A 16499-nucleotide genomic window follows, 5' to 3' on the forward strand; every position below is an offset into this window, starting at 1 on the left:
TTTTGACATGTTCCCCAAACCAAAAGGAATAAGTGGGAAACAATCACAACCATGGATAGAAAGCACTTGCATTTGAATGAGTTTCAATTGTGTTTGGTTACTCGTGTGATAGGACTGACTCAGATTTGGAAAACATCAACCACACGGTGAACCGCGCCACCCAGACCCACCGGAGTTTTGGGAAAAAAAAATTCAGCTAGGATCACGAAACCACTTGTCTTAAACCTGACTTGGGACCCAAAATCCAGCGCGGAGCTTAAAAAGTGTCTAAATAGTGTGTGATTGCTAACCCTAACCCTACCTGGGGTGTCAAGTAAGCATTTCCGCAATGTACAGTATATCTGAGCCTCTCTGGGCATTAGATTTTGACATTTTCCCCAAACATAAAGGTATGAGTGGGAAACAATCTGAGATAGCAAGTTGTTCTGCACCCAATAATCCTTTGTCCTTTTGTATAATTGTTTTCTGTCTGCTGAGGTATTAGCCTTATGGGAAACATCCAGTACAGTACAGCAGGAACTCATAAGAAGGGAAATTCAGCCACAAGAGACTACTCATATACGTGGGTTTTTGTTCATTAAACTTCAGCAAGTTCCCCTGGTAATCCACTATATCATACTGTATCTATTCAAAATCATGTACAGTATACAGGAGGTTTTTACTAACTGAAAACTAAAGACCTGCATTTTAGAACTGTATACTGTACATACAGTATTCTGTGACCATACACATGTGTCCACTTGATTAATTTGTATGCTTATCATTTAGTTTGAGCAAGATATCTGTAGTACTAGTACAGTAACTGCTGCTGTTGCAATGTTTACATTTCTTTTTGTTATACAATATTGTAATGGTTTTCCAAACAAAGTAGGATGAGAATTTGAACAGTGTCATTAGGAAAGCCTTCTCCTGTATTTTAATGAGCGCTTCACACTTCATCCACTAATTGCATCAGCTAGCATGCAGAGAACAGCTAAGTTTTGAGTGAAGATTGGGCTTGGTGAATGGCTTTTTGAGAAAATCACAAGCTAGTGAAGAATTTCAATTTAGCTTCTCTGTTGTATTTCTTTCCCAAAGTACAGCACCTCCTACAGCACTACAGTATGTCCCTGATCACCACACTGCGGTGTGGAAATTCTGGTCCAGGGGGAGTTCTGCCACCTGTAAAACAGAACGTGCATCATCACTGGAAGAGTTATTCTTTGGTACACCAGCACCCCTTAGAAAGCAACTTGTTTTCAAGCCCCAGCCCATACCAGGTCCAGACTTGCTTAGCTCCTGAGATTTGACTGCTAGTTCAAGCTATAACATGGGAATGCAGCAGTCTGTCTAGTCTAGAGACAATAGTTGTATTACTATTGGTTGTTCAAAAAGTCAAATTATGAATATTATCAATTATTATTTAACTTATAACAATTACCACGTTAATATTGTCACAAATTATAGAAATGTTATTATAATATTTACGATTCCTCGCTTCTAAAATGAGTAGTATGTTAAAAAGAATTTTTCAAAATATCCGAATCTCTTTGTGGTGAATCATATTCAACGCACTGGCAAAATTAATCGAAATTGTGGCATTAGGACCCAGAAGATCACTTTCGCTCCCTCCCACTGCGTTACTTTGGTTGATTGCAGCTTGTCCCCTGCTGTAGTTCTGAGCTGGGAGGTTGCCACAAAAAGGATGTGAGAAAGAAGAGGCGAGCGTTTTCTGCAGTAGGCATGCGTCTCTGTTAGGCTGCAGTTTGTATTTGTGAAGTTATGCATCTGCAATTAAATGCAGTGAACAAAATAATTTAACATTTTTTTTGTTTTTTTGTTTTTGTTTATTTTCGCGGTTTATTGTTTTTTTTTTACGTGAATAATACCACAGGCAACTGCTGGGATTAGATTGATTGCTCTGAGTCTTCATCTGCGGTTGACCGAAAAAACAACAGCTATAAATCTGGACAGAGCCTTGCCTTAATTTTCTGGTTATTAATATTGTTGTTGTTAAGACAGCGTATTACAGCCTTGTGTTTTAGTTTTAAAGATTTTGATGAATTAGTGGTTACATTTAATAAATTGTAACCCACTCATAATCTCTCGTGTTGTTGCAGTATTGGTTTGGACAGGGGAAACTGGTCTACAGTAGGTGTATTTTCAGATGTACAATATTAAAGGGGACTGTGAAAAGACTGCATTCAGCTGTCTGCAGTAACGGATGTTGAATAGCGGCATAATATACTCCAGCAACATCAGTGGAAGATGTATGAGTAGTAAGTCTACCGTTATTAAAATAGATTGACGGGGCATTGTTTTGTCGCCTGCTTCGTCCGAGAAGGCATCTGCAATAGAGTTTTCACGAAATAGATCAGATCATTGATATTAGGTCTTGTTATTCAGTCCTATAACCACATTTAATTCACGTAAACTACAAGAATGTCCCTAACCAGAAGTATCGAACTGGAGCACTTCGAGGAACGAGACAAGGCGCACCGGTCTTCTCGAGGGACTGGCTCGGGATCCCAGACTGGGTCCAGAGGAAACGGTCTCATTCCTAGTCCAGCACACAGCGCCCACTGTAGCTTCTACCGTACCCGCACCCTACAGGCTCTCAGTTCGGAGAAGAAAGCCAAAAAAGTTCGCTTTTACCGAAATGGAGATAAATATTTCAAAGGTCTGGTTTATGCGGTGTCTAATGACCGGTTCAGATCTTTTGACGCTTTGCTTATGGAACTAACGAGGTCCCTTTCGGACAATGTGAACCTGCCTCAGGGAGTCAGGACCATATACACGGTGGATGGGTCCAGAAAGATCACGAGCCTGGAAGAGCTAGCAGAAGGTAAGAGCATTAAGACATTTGTTTTATAAAAATGTATTTTCGGTCTTTACTATCGCACTATTCTGCCAGTTAAGATAAATAAATTACACGCTTCGTATGCCGTTGTTCAAACACCGTGGAGTGAAAAATAATGGACCGCATAATAGCACTACTGTATTTGTCCAGACTGGTATTGTGTGGACCTAGAATTGTAGATTTAACCCATTTAAGGGATATGGTTCGAAGAGTAAAGTGACTGTGATTATCTGCATCACTAACAGAGTAAAATAACCTACAGGTTATCTTTTCCAGTTATGATGACAAATTAGGATGTCTGTTGCATTTCAAATTTATATACATTTTATAAGCTTATGTACTGTAAGTGTAAAGTGTTCTAACCTTGTTTTAATTGGGGTTATATTATTTGGACAGTTGATCACATTAATTGCTTTACCTTGTCAGCATTTGTGGGAGCAATGCAAACATTGGTTCTTGACATTAAAATAATATTTTTACATGATGGTTTTTGATTAGCAGAAAGGTACTGTAGGTTGGTTTTGATTTAATAGAATTGTAGGTTATGTGTTTCATTATTGTATTTTTGTATGCAAAATACAATATTTTGTATACAATTTTGATCTTGGATTTGCAATTTTGATCTTGATATTTTAGCTTGGGTATTTGTTGATGATGACTGTACAGCTTTTCATTAAAGCTATTTTTCTTTTTCATTCACACCTGACTAGCAACGTAGGCCTTCCCATTAAAGTTAATTTTCAAGATCAGCACGTGATTAGGAGAGGCTATTTTTGAGTTTGTTTTTTGATTTTGTGGAACAGAGAGTTGTTTTTCTGCTTGTGACCCTCAGGTGTTGATATTCTGTTGATATTGAACAAATTCGCTAGTTTTGACATACAGTAGCAATGCAAGTGGAATGGATCTGAAATGTAATATTTCCCTTCCACCTACATTTTATCTGGGGTTTATTCACTATACTAATAAGGCTTTCCTATAGTATAGAGTATTTATTTTCTATAAATTACTTTAGGTAATGAAATTTACTGCTACATATTTGTTACAATTGTTACATTAAATTACCAGTTGTATTTTATGTCACCTATCCTAAATCCTACAGTGTACATAAGGTTGCTTACGAGCAGGTTATAGTAACAGGATGAAAAGCATAGGTATTATGTTCCTAATATCTTTAGTTCAATCACCTGTACCATAACCATTTCAGTTTTAATTTACAAGCATAGTCTCTCTTTTTTATCTTTGCATTATGTTTGTCGAGTGTGCTTTGGAATTTTGTGTTATGACCCCAAGTGTCTAGGGGTAAAGGGGTGTAAAATTTAGTATGATTTGGATGCAGGTGGGTTTCTGGTGAGGGTCTTGGGATGCGTGACAAGTTTTGGTCTAAAAGTGATTTCTTTTAAAGTGAATAAGTGATTGGTACGTAAATAGGACACAATAACACACAGGGAAAGGGAACTAGAGTGGTGCCAAAAAAAAGAAAACAACAAACAAAATGGAGCTTGCTATTGAAGTGAGGGAAAGCTGACCTAACTACAAAAACAAAACCCGAAACACTCGGTCTTCGGCATCTTCTAACGCCCTAGCTAACCTTCACTAACCACCCAAAAACCATACAAGACAAAAGGCACTCACCAGTCTTAAACTAGTGTACTAATACAAAGATCAACTACAGTAAGTGTACAGAATGTACCCGACAACCTAAACTAACTCTAAACACAAAAGTTCACACAAATACACAAGTGAACTATAAATACAAATAAGGGAGAAAGAGAGTAGACTCAAGGAATAGGGTACAAAAGAACACAGAGATTGATATAACACGTTTGGGCAAGGTAATGGCAAAATACAGGATAACACAAACAAATGAAAGTACAAGGAGATGAAAACAAACCAACGAAGCTAAAGCTATATGAAAACACACACACGAAGCGAAACTAAACAAACGAAAAGGAGAAAAACGAAGCCGTAGCAAAGCGAAACAAAGCTGAGCCAAGCAGAACCAAAGTCATGCAAAAGGGCCCTTCATTCTGATAATCTCCAAGTTATATACTGAATAAGCTGAGTTCTGATTGGTCGAGAGTTAATTGAAGATGACGTAATATGGAAACAATGGTGTAATGATGGACCAATGGGGGAGGGAGAACAATCAAAGTCAGGAAGTGTGGAACATAGCAACAAAAACACACATGGACCACACACTGGGACGTAACTATTTGCGACAAAAGAGTTTGCTCATGTAATTACAGCAGAATTTGACTTGACAGACCTCATTCTTAAATGTACAGCATGCATCGAAAGCACAGGAGGTTTCAAACGATAATAAAAACAGACATAATACCCAGTCACTTTCCACTCTGAGACGGTATACAGTAAGATGGGTGCTGATGATGCATCATACTGTATGTTGTTTTAAAACATTCTAAAAACGTCTATGAGCCACTATTAATTCAGTTGTCTAAGAAATGTAGTAGTTTTTCAACTCCTATTTCAAACATTTAATGGGACTACACTTACCATTTTCTATGGTGCGTAAGGTGAAGACAAAATTAAATACACAATTGTTCTGATAAAAGAAGAATGGCCACACATTCAAAACAAATGAATAGGCACAACAAACAAAAACTCATTGGAGTCTTTTTAAAGACATTTCTGTGTTATCTCTTTGAATATGTAATATTGTGACTTTTTTTGTAGAAGAAATTTGGCGTCAACAGTTGTGACCCAATCTGGAATCATACTTTTCAACACAAAAGGGGTGAGCAAGCAATGCCTGATCGAGCTGAGATCTGTAAGAGTTTCTTTGTTCAGATTTTTCATTCACTAACTTTGAATAACAAAGGGAAACATCAAACACTGTAATATGCTTTTTAATTATTTGACTATGTGGTTATGTATATTTTAAAATAAAAAGTAGCCTTGGTTAATTATTTTGTTACACATGCATACATAATATGTAGTATGTACAGTATTCTGAAGTTGGGGCTATTGGCAATTTTGATTTTAGTGATTTAGTGATAGAGTTAGTAATCTGATCAACATCATGTGTTACCAAAACACCTTCAAAAATAAAGAGCCTGCGATACCCAGGTTTTATCCTTGTGATTTTCAGTCAGAATCCATTCGATTTTGTTTACAATTACATTCAATTGTAGCCATTATTTTGAAGTTTTACATTTTCAAATATATACAGTACAACACAAGTTGTCCATGTTTGTTGCTTGGGGGTGATAATTTGATATGAAGGTATTAAGATATTTAGTGATTTCTGATTTCTTTCATTTTTGGGCGGCAGTTGTATTGCTTTTCTCCATTTTTTTCAGCACATTTAAAGTCTGCTCCTCTTCCTTTTATGAAGATTTTATTTCTTGTCGTGTCCAAAAAGTAATTTATGTTAATTTACATCAGTGCTTTGCACACTTGATCTCAAAGAGGTAGCTCTCATTGCTAATTGCTAATATTTTAGATGGCAATGAGAAGACTGTAAAAAGGTAAGCTCAGAATAATTCCTACAGAAATATTTCTCAAAAAGAAGAAATAATTAATTTAGAAGATTAGAGATATTGCCTCTTTATCTGCACTTCAAAATGATATACTGTACAACAAGATAGGAGAAGGATGGATATAAGAATCAGAGGCAGCTGCCTACTTGTTAAATATTTGGAGGCTGGGAGCAAGTTAGTAATAGTGCATTAAGTGGTTTCTCAGGTTGCCAACAGAGTGTTGAAAATGTTGAGTGGGTGTTGTGAAAATGAAGATACCTTAGTATATGCAACCTTAATGAAGACCCTTTATTTCACACACATAAATACATGCTTATCTTCCTTTATAAAGTTGGATATGCGAAATGTCAGTCTGTCAGCTGACAGTAAAAAGCTGTCATGATACTTGTGTATTCTGTAGGTTTTATATGGTTGTTGATTTAAAATGAAATGGTTAAAAGGGAGATACAGTGAGTTTTATTATATAGTACTGTGTTTCTAATGGGCAGGTGCTTTCATTACTGAAATTGAGGTCTGCAAAACTGCTTGTGAAGGGATTAAAAGGGTGTTTTTTAAAGCTCTTGGGTCCAGAAAGAAATGAAAATCCTGGAATTATTGCAATTGTAAATGATTAAAGGTGCTCAGTTTTGTAGCGTTTAATTTTAAGTTCTACATCTGAACAGAGAAAGGGTGGAGTGTTGTTTAATATCTTAGGCTCTCTCTGCATCAGAAGACATGTTCTAAGGATAGCTAAGAGTGAATCTCATTTACGCAGCAAGAAAAAACGCACAATGATATAAAGTATTTTAATCATGTAGTAGATAATGTAATGGTTTTCTAGAGTTGAGGTAGCAATAAAGTCAGAGCACATCAGCCCCCTTGAGTAAACTGTAATGAAGATGCTTTGTGAAACCTTTTAACAATAGCTTTCTGTCTGCAAAAGTTCTCCTTTGCTGTTCTAGAAATAGGAAATAGCAGGGGTATTTCTACAAAAAGGGGAAGTCTAGAACAAGGAAAGCAAGGAATGAACTGCTGTTAAACCACAACAATTGTTTTGTTTATCCTGGGTATAACATTTGTTTGTAAAACGAAGCCATGATGAGAGCTCAGACACTTGCTCATCAGAAGGGGGAAGCTATGGCAATTTGCACGTATGAGTTGGGGTATGTATTGCTACTATTTTAGAAAGGCTTATAGAAATGGCTTCTAATTATGGCAGAGATAGAAGTTTGTGTTTTTAAAAACTCACTGTAATACTGTACTTCATTTCAGTTAGTCTTCTGTTTTTTTTTTCAAACTTAGAGTTTTGTACGGTAGGCCTACAGTATGCTTTTACAAGTATACAAAAAAATAATGAAAATTAAATTAATGAGTCTAAATGAGAAGCTCCAAAAGTTTAAAAAAAGTTAAAACCCTTTTGCTTATCCATCTATTCATCTTTAGAATTAACCTGGTATATTTATGATGGATTATGAGACCTCTGATCTGCAAAGACTCCCAGCTTTGAAAAAAAATTTGACCAAAATCAGGCCATACTGTAAATGCATCTGTGGCGACTTGAAGTCCCATAATTTAGCTTTAAGACTATAAGAGTACCAAAATGTACCTGAAAGGTTTTTTAGATGAGACAAAGTTTTTTGTCTTCTGTTTTTTTTTCATATGTGGATTTATATGTTCCTATAAACTATCTACCGAGGGATATATTTGCACAAGAAAGTGAATCGCGATAGAAGGGCAAGACTAGAGCAGAAACACAGGTTCTACTAATGTCGCTCTTGCAATTTCAGACCCTTATTAACATACTGTATATAGTAAAAGCATTCTTCAAAAGCTCATGCTTTTAAAATAGTCGCATTTGATGAATAAGATTTTTGTTCTGAAATTCAGAATAGCTAAGGGGTCATGATTATAATGTCTTCTATGAAAAGGATTTATCCTAAGGTACTGGTTTCTTTGTTGATATGTCAAACAATTATAAAAGATTAATGTCTGTTTGTTTTAGTTATCTGTTTATTTAGAAATGTAACTGTAAGATTCATCCATTACATCATCAGCTTCAGCTATTTCTCTTATTTTGGGGGAAACTGAATGCATATACTTTTTTAGGGACTTATTAAGAGAAACAGATTATCCAAATTTCAATCCAGTGCTTTTAATCACAAGTAACAAAGGACCCTAAATTATAAAATGTTCTTATTATATATGGTGTATGTCAAGCATACGTTTGTCATTGGATAAGTTAACACCTTATCGCTTAAGAACCTGTTTTTGAACAAGGACCAAAGACCAAGCAAGTTAATGTCAAGTTAAAGTTTTCTTATTGAAGACATCATTCAGTTATTTTCAAGTTTTGCATGAGAAGTTTTTCCAGGTTCATTCACAGTGTGGAGCATTGATATTAAGCAGGTTTATGCTGACAAGACAGGTTAATTGGCTTTGAGAAAACCTGTTACCCCGTGACCTGAATCCTGAATTGGATGAAGCAATTAGAAAATGGGTGAATGGAGAACTCCTTGAGGCAGTACTGTTGATCTTATGTTTGTGAATCTCCAAGATAAAGTTAATCCACACCTCTGATTGTCCCAAGATGCAACATAACTGCTGTTGAACTGTTTGGGTTTCTTTGGTATTTTTGTTTTCAGAGTTTGTCATATTTCACTCATGGTGAAACCAGTTTTGAGCTAACTGTATTAATTAGCTGTATATTAAATGATGACCCAATAAATAAATATGAAACTCATCAAAGTTGAAGCTGTTAATAGTGTTACACAATCCTTTAGAAAATGATACACCCCTTAAAATTAGTTTCATTTTGTTGAGTTACATATAATCTAAACACATTTTTAAGTGAATTTGTTTTGTAAAAAATGCTTACACTGTTGTGGGTGAAAGTTAAATGTCAGCAAACACTGCAGAGAAAAAATGAAAATTAATGTATTGATTGAGCTAGTACATGGAGGAATCATCTTTGGCAGCAGTAACAGTTGGAAATCTTTTTGGATAAGTTTCTACCAGCTTTGCACGTCAGGAAAGTGTAATCTTCGCCCATAAGTTGTGTCAAGTTGGTTGAGAAACATTGATGAATAGCACTTTTCAAGTCTTGTCATACATTTTCATTCAAACCTAATTCAAGTCTTTGACTGGGTCACTCAAGGATTATTCACTATCTCCTTGTTGAGCCACTCCAGTGTAGCATTTGCAGTATCACTTAAATCATTTATTGCAAACTCTCTGTGGGCTTTCAGATGGGTTTGGGACTCAGTTATACATTCCAACTTTGCAATGTGCCCCTGATTATTGTTGACTCATGGACATTCTCCATGACTTGCAACAAAAAGTTCCAAGCATTAATGGAATTTGGAAAGAGTGGAAAAGAAGGCTGCATTGATTAAGTGTTGGTAGTAAGAGATGATTGATTGGTCTGGAGAAAAAGTTGCACTTGAAGGGCGTTAGAACTATATCAATGTAGTATGAAGGATATTTTCTGTCAATGGATAAAGACCATATTTCGAAGTCAGTCTCTTCACTGCATAAATAGTGAAGTCTCAGTAACCAGGACAAAGCAAGTGCATTTTTAGTATGCTATTTACAGGCTAGTAGTTCCTGATAAAAGATTAATTATCAAATTGCTGGCATTCTAGATAATACATGTGATTTAAAACTGGTAAATGGATAACACACATAGTAGATAGTTTAGATTTATCTGATTAAGCTAAGATGAATGCTCAGATTTGGGAGGTGTAATTAGTGGCACATAAATCTGTATTGGAATCTGTATTCCTCCACATTTGTATCAATGATCTCAAGATTTGAGTATGTTTAGTAAACTAGTCAAGTTTGTAGGTGTTGCCAGAAAAGAGAATTGGCAAACATTAAAAGGATTTAGAGAGAATCTAAATCTGGCCATACATATGACATTTGACACTTAATGCAGACAAATGTGTACTGTTGCATGCGGGTAGCAAAAACACAATGAGTATGTATAAAAAAGATATTGACTTGAAGAATCTTTGTATAAGAGATTTAGAATTGTTATTTATGTTGACACATTTTCATTTTCTAGATGAAAGTAATAAAAAGACAATGAAATAGTATTTGGTTAAAAAGCATAGAAACTAAATAGTAGGATGTAATATTAAATTGTACGACGTATAAATAACATTTACTTAGTGTACAATTGTGGTTCCCATTTTACCAAAAAAACTACTGCTAATGTTACGAGATACTGGTATCATAGTCTAATGCTTCCAGTTTAAAGAGTCTGAAGACAATGGGCAGAATTCCGATATTTGCCCAGCTGCAGAATAGGTAGAAACATGTGATCAAAGGGGTCTTCTGGTCAAACACTCTTGTTAATCATAATAAAGGATAAATATTCAACACAGAGAAAGGCAAAGTAAATGACAGAAGAGGTAAAGGGGTAGGAATCACAAAACAGAGAGATGGGAAGGAAACAGAAGGAAGACAAAGAGAATGACAGAAGAAACAACACTGCCAGTATGTCTTTGGACTGTGGAAAGAAACCAGAGCACCCAGAGGAAACCCACTCAAATGCAGGAAAAACACACAAACTCCGTGCTGATAGCACCCCAGGTCCAGAATTGAACACAGGACCCAAGGGCTAAAGAGCAGTGCTTTTATTTTAATTGTTTTATATCCTGTTCAGTATTTTCATTACCCCCTAATTTGCAATACTACTTTGGATACCATCCAGAGCAGTATAACCACATACTCTCCCAGGCTTAAAATTTTTTTTTTAATTGATCAGATTCATGTATTAAAAATCCTCAAAGGTACTGACAAAGCCAACCCAGGGAACATATTCAGAATCGACTGAAAACAGAGGTAGCAACTGAAAATGTCATGGAAATACCTCTAAAACACAAAGACTTGTGTGAGTTTGGAAAAAGCTACACAGCCCTGTTGTTAAAGCCAATACTCTTTATCTTTCAACAAATGACCTTAGATCAATTATCTACTAGCAACCATACAAATCTAATCTTTCTACTGTTAGTTATCATGAAAGTAGGGTGTTAACCCTAGTGTCCTGGCTAAATTCCAGCTTTCACAGTCTGGACTTCCCTAAATTTCCATCTTAATTAATTTTTCACTTCTTCATTTGATAGTAGTGGAGGTACTGGTGTATATCATCTAGGTAGGTACATCACTTCATTTATGGATGTAGTGTTTTACATTTCTTACAGTTGCAATATTCAACTGCAAGAAGTAATCATTATATTTTATTATCTCTGTTCCTAAGAGTTGTTGAAAATTGGGAGGAACAGTAATGACAGTACCTGTACCAAAGTACCAAAATATCTGCTTCACAGGTGAAGTAGTGTTCTTTGGAGCATCTGCAGTTGCTTTCTTTCTTTTTCCACACTTGAACCTTTCCATCACTTTAAGTAGATAGTAGAGATTTGTCTTGGTCTTATCTGTCCAAAACAATTAGTTCCAAAATTATACTGGCTCTAATCATGTAATCTAAAGATAATTTAATAACTTGATTAAACATTCATTAACCTACTGTAGTAGATTGAGTTCAGCACCTTGGAGAGCTCTATTCACACCATAATTTCCATATGCCTGATTGGGTCACACCAGGATTGATGGCATTCAGGGTAGTCATGGATTATAGGTTTTACTGCTGGTGAAATGGTTTTTGAGGATATTATTAAAAATGTTTTGTTTCTGAGCATATACGTTTGTGAAATGGGAGCCAGATTTATGAATTATTAAAGTGTTGCATCATTTTTTTTCTAGTGCCACTAAAAATAAAAATCTGTATAAGTAGTTTATATGGATGAAAACCAGGCTTCTGTAAGTGATGTTGGTGGATCAGTAAGTGGTACACTTCCCTCTGGACCAGAATTTCCAAAAACAAAAACAATGGGGCATTCATGTTAGACTAAATATTGTTTGTATGCTTAGGCCAGTTGTTGCTTTGAATATGACTGATATTTTTTATATTTAATAGTTGTATACTCAGGATACTACTGTGAATTCCCTTGGAATTTCTATTCCAAAAGTAATATTTTACAGTAGATTCTTCTGTGCCTCAGATTAAAGCAATGTATTGTTTTAGGTTTTTAAAACTGCCCACCTACAAAATGGAAATTTATTATGAAACATACTAAAGAGGCTGTGGTACTGCTGGTAACTGATTGTCTTGCCAATTGAAGTGATTTAACTGTATGTAAGTCTTAGTATACCCCTTGGATACTAATTGATTAAGAAAGACCATAACAGAGATTTTAGCTCAATCGGATTAAATTTGATACAGTACGTCACTCATAGGAATTGCTGCCTATACTCAGGGGTTCGTTAAAGACCACTCATTACTACAACTCTACCTTACCATTTTCTGTTCCACAGTAAAGCATGGTGACACAAGGTCAGAGAAGTTTAACATGCAGTATTCAGAATGATGTAGTTCAGGTGGGTAGCTGCATCAGCATGCGTAGTCTGCAAAGGAACAAGTAATAGGTTTATTCCATGCTGAAAAGAGAAGAGAGAAAACACAACGTTTTGTCCGTTCTCTCTCTCACACCTGAAGAAGGCTTCACAGCTGAAACGTTGTGTTTTCTCTCTTCTCTTTTCAGCATGGAATAAACCTATTACTTGTTCCTTTGTATTCAGAATGATGCCCACGGCATAATCTTTCTAATCTGTATGGTGAACAATGTACAGTATGAAGAGATAAGAGAAAGGAATTCCTTTTATAACCAAATATGTTATTGAAGCACTTAACACCAAGAAGAGACTTGCTATTTCATACTAATGTCTGGTTGTTTTTGCATATAGCTATGTATCACTGTATGTATGTATCACTGTACATACTATACATATTATATTAGTGTGTTTTTCAATTCCTTTTTACTATGTGAGCCCCTGAGGCCAAAAAAACAAGGATGATGTTTTTACATTTTGCTGTCTGTACCTCAGATTCTGTCTTGTAGAGTATACAGTATTAGTGCTGCATGGAGCTGTGGATTCAACATTGATTTGTGTAGGTGTTTAATACAGCAAATGACATTTTCAGCATGTAAGCATGAAGATATTTCTCAGCCAAGGATCAGACAATTTCAATTTTGTTTTGTTTTTGGAACTTTTTTCTCATTTCAAAAACTATTCTTTAAAAAAATAAATGAATAATTAATATTAAATGTTTAGATTCTATTATATGCATACTCTATAGTAAGTACAGTAATAATCCAAAAACTTTGGACTAGATTCTGACTTTTTAACTGTTATATGCAATTTGCTATGTATCATTTCCATCATTTTATATATTTTTACATGACTGAAGTGGTGGTGCATTTCATCTGTGGTACAAAAAAACAAATCGGTAACACAAAGCATTCCCATCTTCTTGTAATTTATAGATCCTAACTAATATAGCATAACCTTTTGACAAGACACAAGGTTAACAGCCTTGTTAGTTTTCTAATGTATACAAGAAAATATAAGATCCAAAACGTTGGAAATCATATTTGATGCTTGTTGCAGATCAGGATCAATGACTGAGATGTACGTGTGTAATAGGGCCTGCATTAGAGAAAAAAAACATCCACCCATGCTAATTACTCCTAACAGTTAGACACCCAGTGAAACTGCACCTGAGAAATGCTGAATGGTTGTTAAAGGAGCTTCTTGGAAATGTCTTGTTTAACTTATCAAATGCAAAATTGTTTGCATTCTGTGATAGAAACCAACACAAGATGTACTGTGGTTGTGGAAATATGTTTGTCAGTACCTTTTGTGATATGTCTATTTTTTTCAGTGGTTGCAAACGACAGTAGGCCCTTTGACCCATCTATCTTGATTCTTTAGTAGTTAATTGAGCTAAAGATCACATTTCCTGAATAGAATCAGGTTGTCAGCTTCACCTTCATGGCTGGGCAGCTTATTCCACACTGCCACAGCACTTTGCATAAAGAAATGCCTCCTGATCTCAGTTTTAAATTAACTTCAAAGTAGTTTTCAGTTGTATCCTCTAGTTTATATTTCACCAACATTTTTATATGGTTCATTTCATATAAGAAAGTCATTTTTGACCTGATGAATATTTTCAAGCAAGTTTTTCTTGCTTATCTGAAGGATTAAACAATATAATAAGAGCTAATTTAAAAAAAAAATGATTAAATGTGTCAAATGTTTATTGCTCCAAATTTCTCTCTGTAAAATCTGCATTGCTTTACCAGATTTCTCCATGGGAATCCATTTAACAAAGACTTCTGTCTCAGAATACACATTGTGGTGTTTTAACATAATTAAGATGTGCTAGTCTTCGTGCTGCAGTCTGTGGTGTTTTCTCATTTTCTAGCCCACCAGCAGTCGTCGGTAAGATCTGGGATTTGGCTTTTAGCAAAGGAATAGAAAATATCACCTCACTACGAATTCATGTTTGTGATGTTGACTCATGTTTCTTATAAGGCATAGCTGCTTCATATAATAATATCCATACATAAAATATGAAAACTTTTCACCCTTGATCTTTTACATTGTGTAGCATTACACTGTTCTTGAACCCAGTACAATGTTAGTCCTAAGGTTATCTTTTAAGGATATTATTAGTTCTTTCAGTTATTTCAAAGCAGCTGCTTTATTTGACAATTTTATTATTTTGTCTTACAATTACAGTACATAATATGAAGGCATTAAGACTAATCAGTTGCCGGGATTGTATAGTAACACGATTTCATTTTTTTATTAATGGAAGCTTAATTCTATAAAGACTGCACTTCAGGCATCAGTACTTAAGGTTCAGTAATGAACATACTGTAAAATGCAGGACCATGGAATTAAACACTGTGAAGCTGCCACAGAAAAAAAAAGACTGTTGCTCTGAAGGAGGTGAAAAATTTCAAAATTTAAAGGTAAACAAAACCTATTTACTAATCTGAGTTAGAAAAATTATATTAACGGTTATATTGCCTTTCAGACCCTTAAATTTACCATGGCAACAACAATGTATGCCCATTTTTAAACATTCCCTTGTTTGTAAATCTCATTTACTGTATATAGTGCAAACTGTTTAGTATTCCTTCACCTGTCTGCACTAAAGATGTCTAAAGCACTGGATGTGTACTATTTTAGTGGTTCAAGAACAACTGAGGTTTTTGTGTGGTTATCTATTGGCACCATTCATTAAATCCTTGTTCCTGTATCCAGAAACCTGTTTATAAGGAGCCAACAGCTTTAGCCCAGATTTCTTCTGGTTGTCTGGCTGAACTCTTTTCATTAAACTTACAATCATGTTCTTGGATTTACTAAGCCAAGACACCACACAAAGACAAAATGACAGGACACAACAATCAGTTAACTCATAGTACGAGAGTCTTTCCACTCTTGCCAGTATGCCATTTAGATTTAGAGCTAACTGCTGTTTAAATGCCCCAATGGTAACATCACCCACTAACACCTCCCACCCTTAACTTTGTTTCATGACTGGTTTTAGTTCCTGGCAATGTTAAATGCTGAAATGTATTCAAACACTTTCTGTCCCAGTGTGAGTGAGTGATCAGAAAGAATGAAAATAATGCAAACCATGCTCTTTGCTCCCACACATTTTACAACACTCTGCAGATGTAACCAGCTACCATCTGTTTCTTGGTTTAAGTTACACCACATCAGTGCTCTCTTACATCTGTGACAGCTGTAATGATCCAAGGGATCCTGCAAAACAGTTTGCTTCAATTAAACCTGTACTGTTTTGCAGTAACAATAAAAATGGCAATAGTGAGCCTGTTGCTCTTGCACCTTCAGATGGATATCTGAGTTCTACCACAGCATTGCAAGGTAACCATATAGTTGAATCAGTAATGTTTGTTTTCTGATTGCAGAGCATGGTGAATGGGAATTAAATCAAAATAATTAGACTGTTGTAAGCCTACAGTATGTCATTATTGGTCTAATGTGCACAGTAAAGCATATGAAAAGGTGACCTGCAGATGTTTTTTGTTACTTGCAGACTGTTGATTGGCTTCGATTTTAAAGGTTAGGTGGAGCTTTACAGTGTAATTTGTGGCTAATCTACAGTCAAGGATTATCTCTTGACTGTTAGAGGAAGTGAAATCCTATGTTTATGTCAAGGAATTTAGTGTTTCATTTAAATACTTTTTCCTAATAAATGTGATATCTTCTTCTGTGCTTTTAAAAAAACAAAACTGTTTCTTTTC

The 16499-nt window shown here is 35.4% G+C and overlaps 1 protein-coding gene across 7 annotated transcripts in view; it reads left to right on the top strand.

Annotated features, from left to right (window-relative positions):
- The first annotated feature begins 1662 nt into the window (after nucleotides 1-1662).
- Nucleotides 1663-16499, top strand: part of dclk2a (doublecortin-like kinase 2a) — an 83939-nt gene continuing 69102 nt past the window's right edge. For all 7 annotated transcript variants that reach the window (XR_015938063.1, XM_088633168.1, XM_088633169.1 and 4 more), the window contains exon 1: nucleotides 1663-2824. Coding sequence is in view for 6 of the 7 variants with exons in the window: in XM_088633168.1 (XP_088489294.1) it covers nucleotides 2422-2824 (403 nt within the window). In the remaining variant the exon portion in view is untranslated. The remainder of the gene's footprint in view (nucleotides 2825-16499) is intronic.

Source organism: Lepisosteus platostomus, chromosome 1 (assembly GCF_059453375.1).
Source record: "Lepisosteus platostomus isolate fLepPlt1 chromosome 1, fLepPlt1.hap1, whole genome shotgun sequence".
Lineage (NCBI taxonomy): Eukaryota > Metazoa > Chordata > Actinopteri > Semionotiformes > Lepisosteidae > Lepisosteus > Lepisosteus platostomus.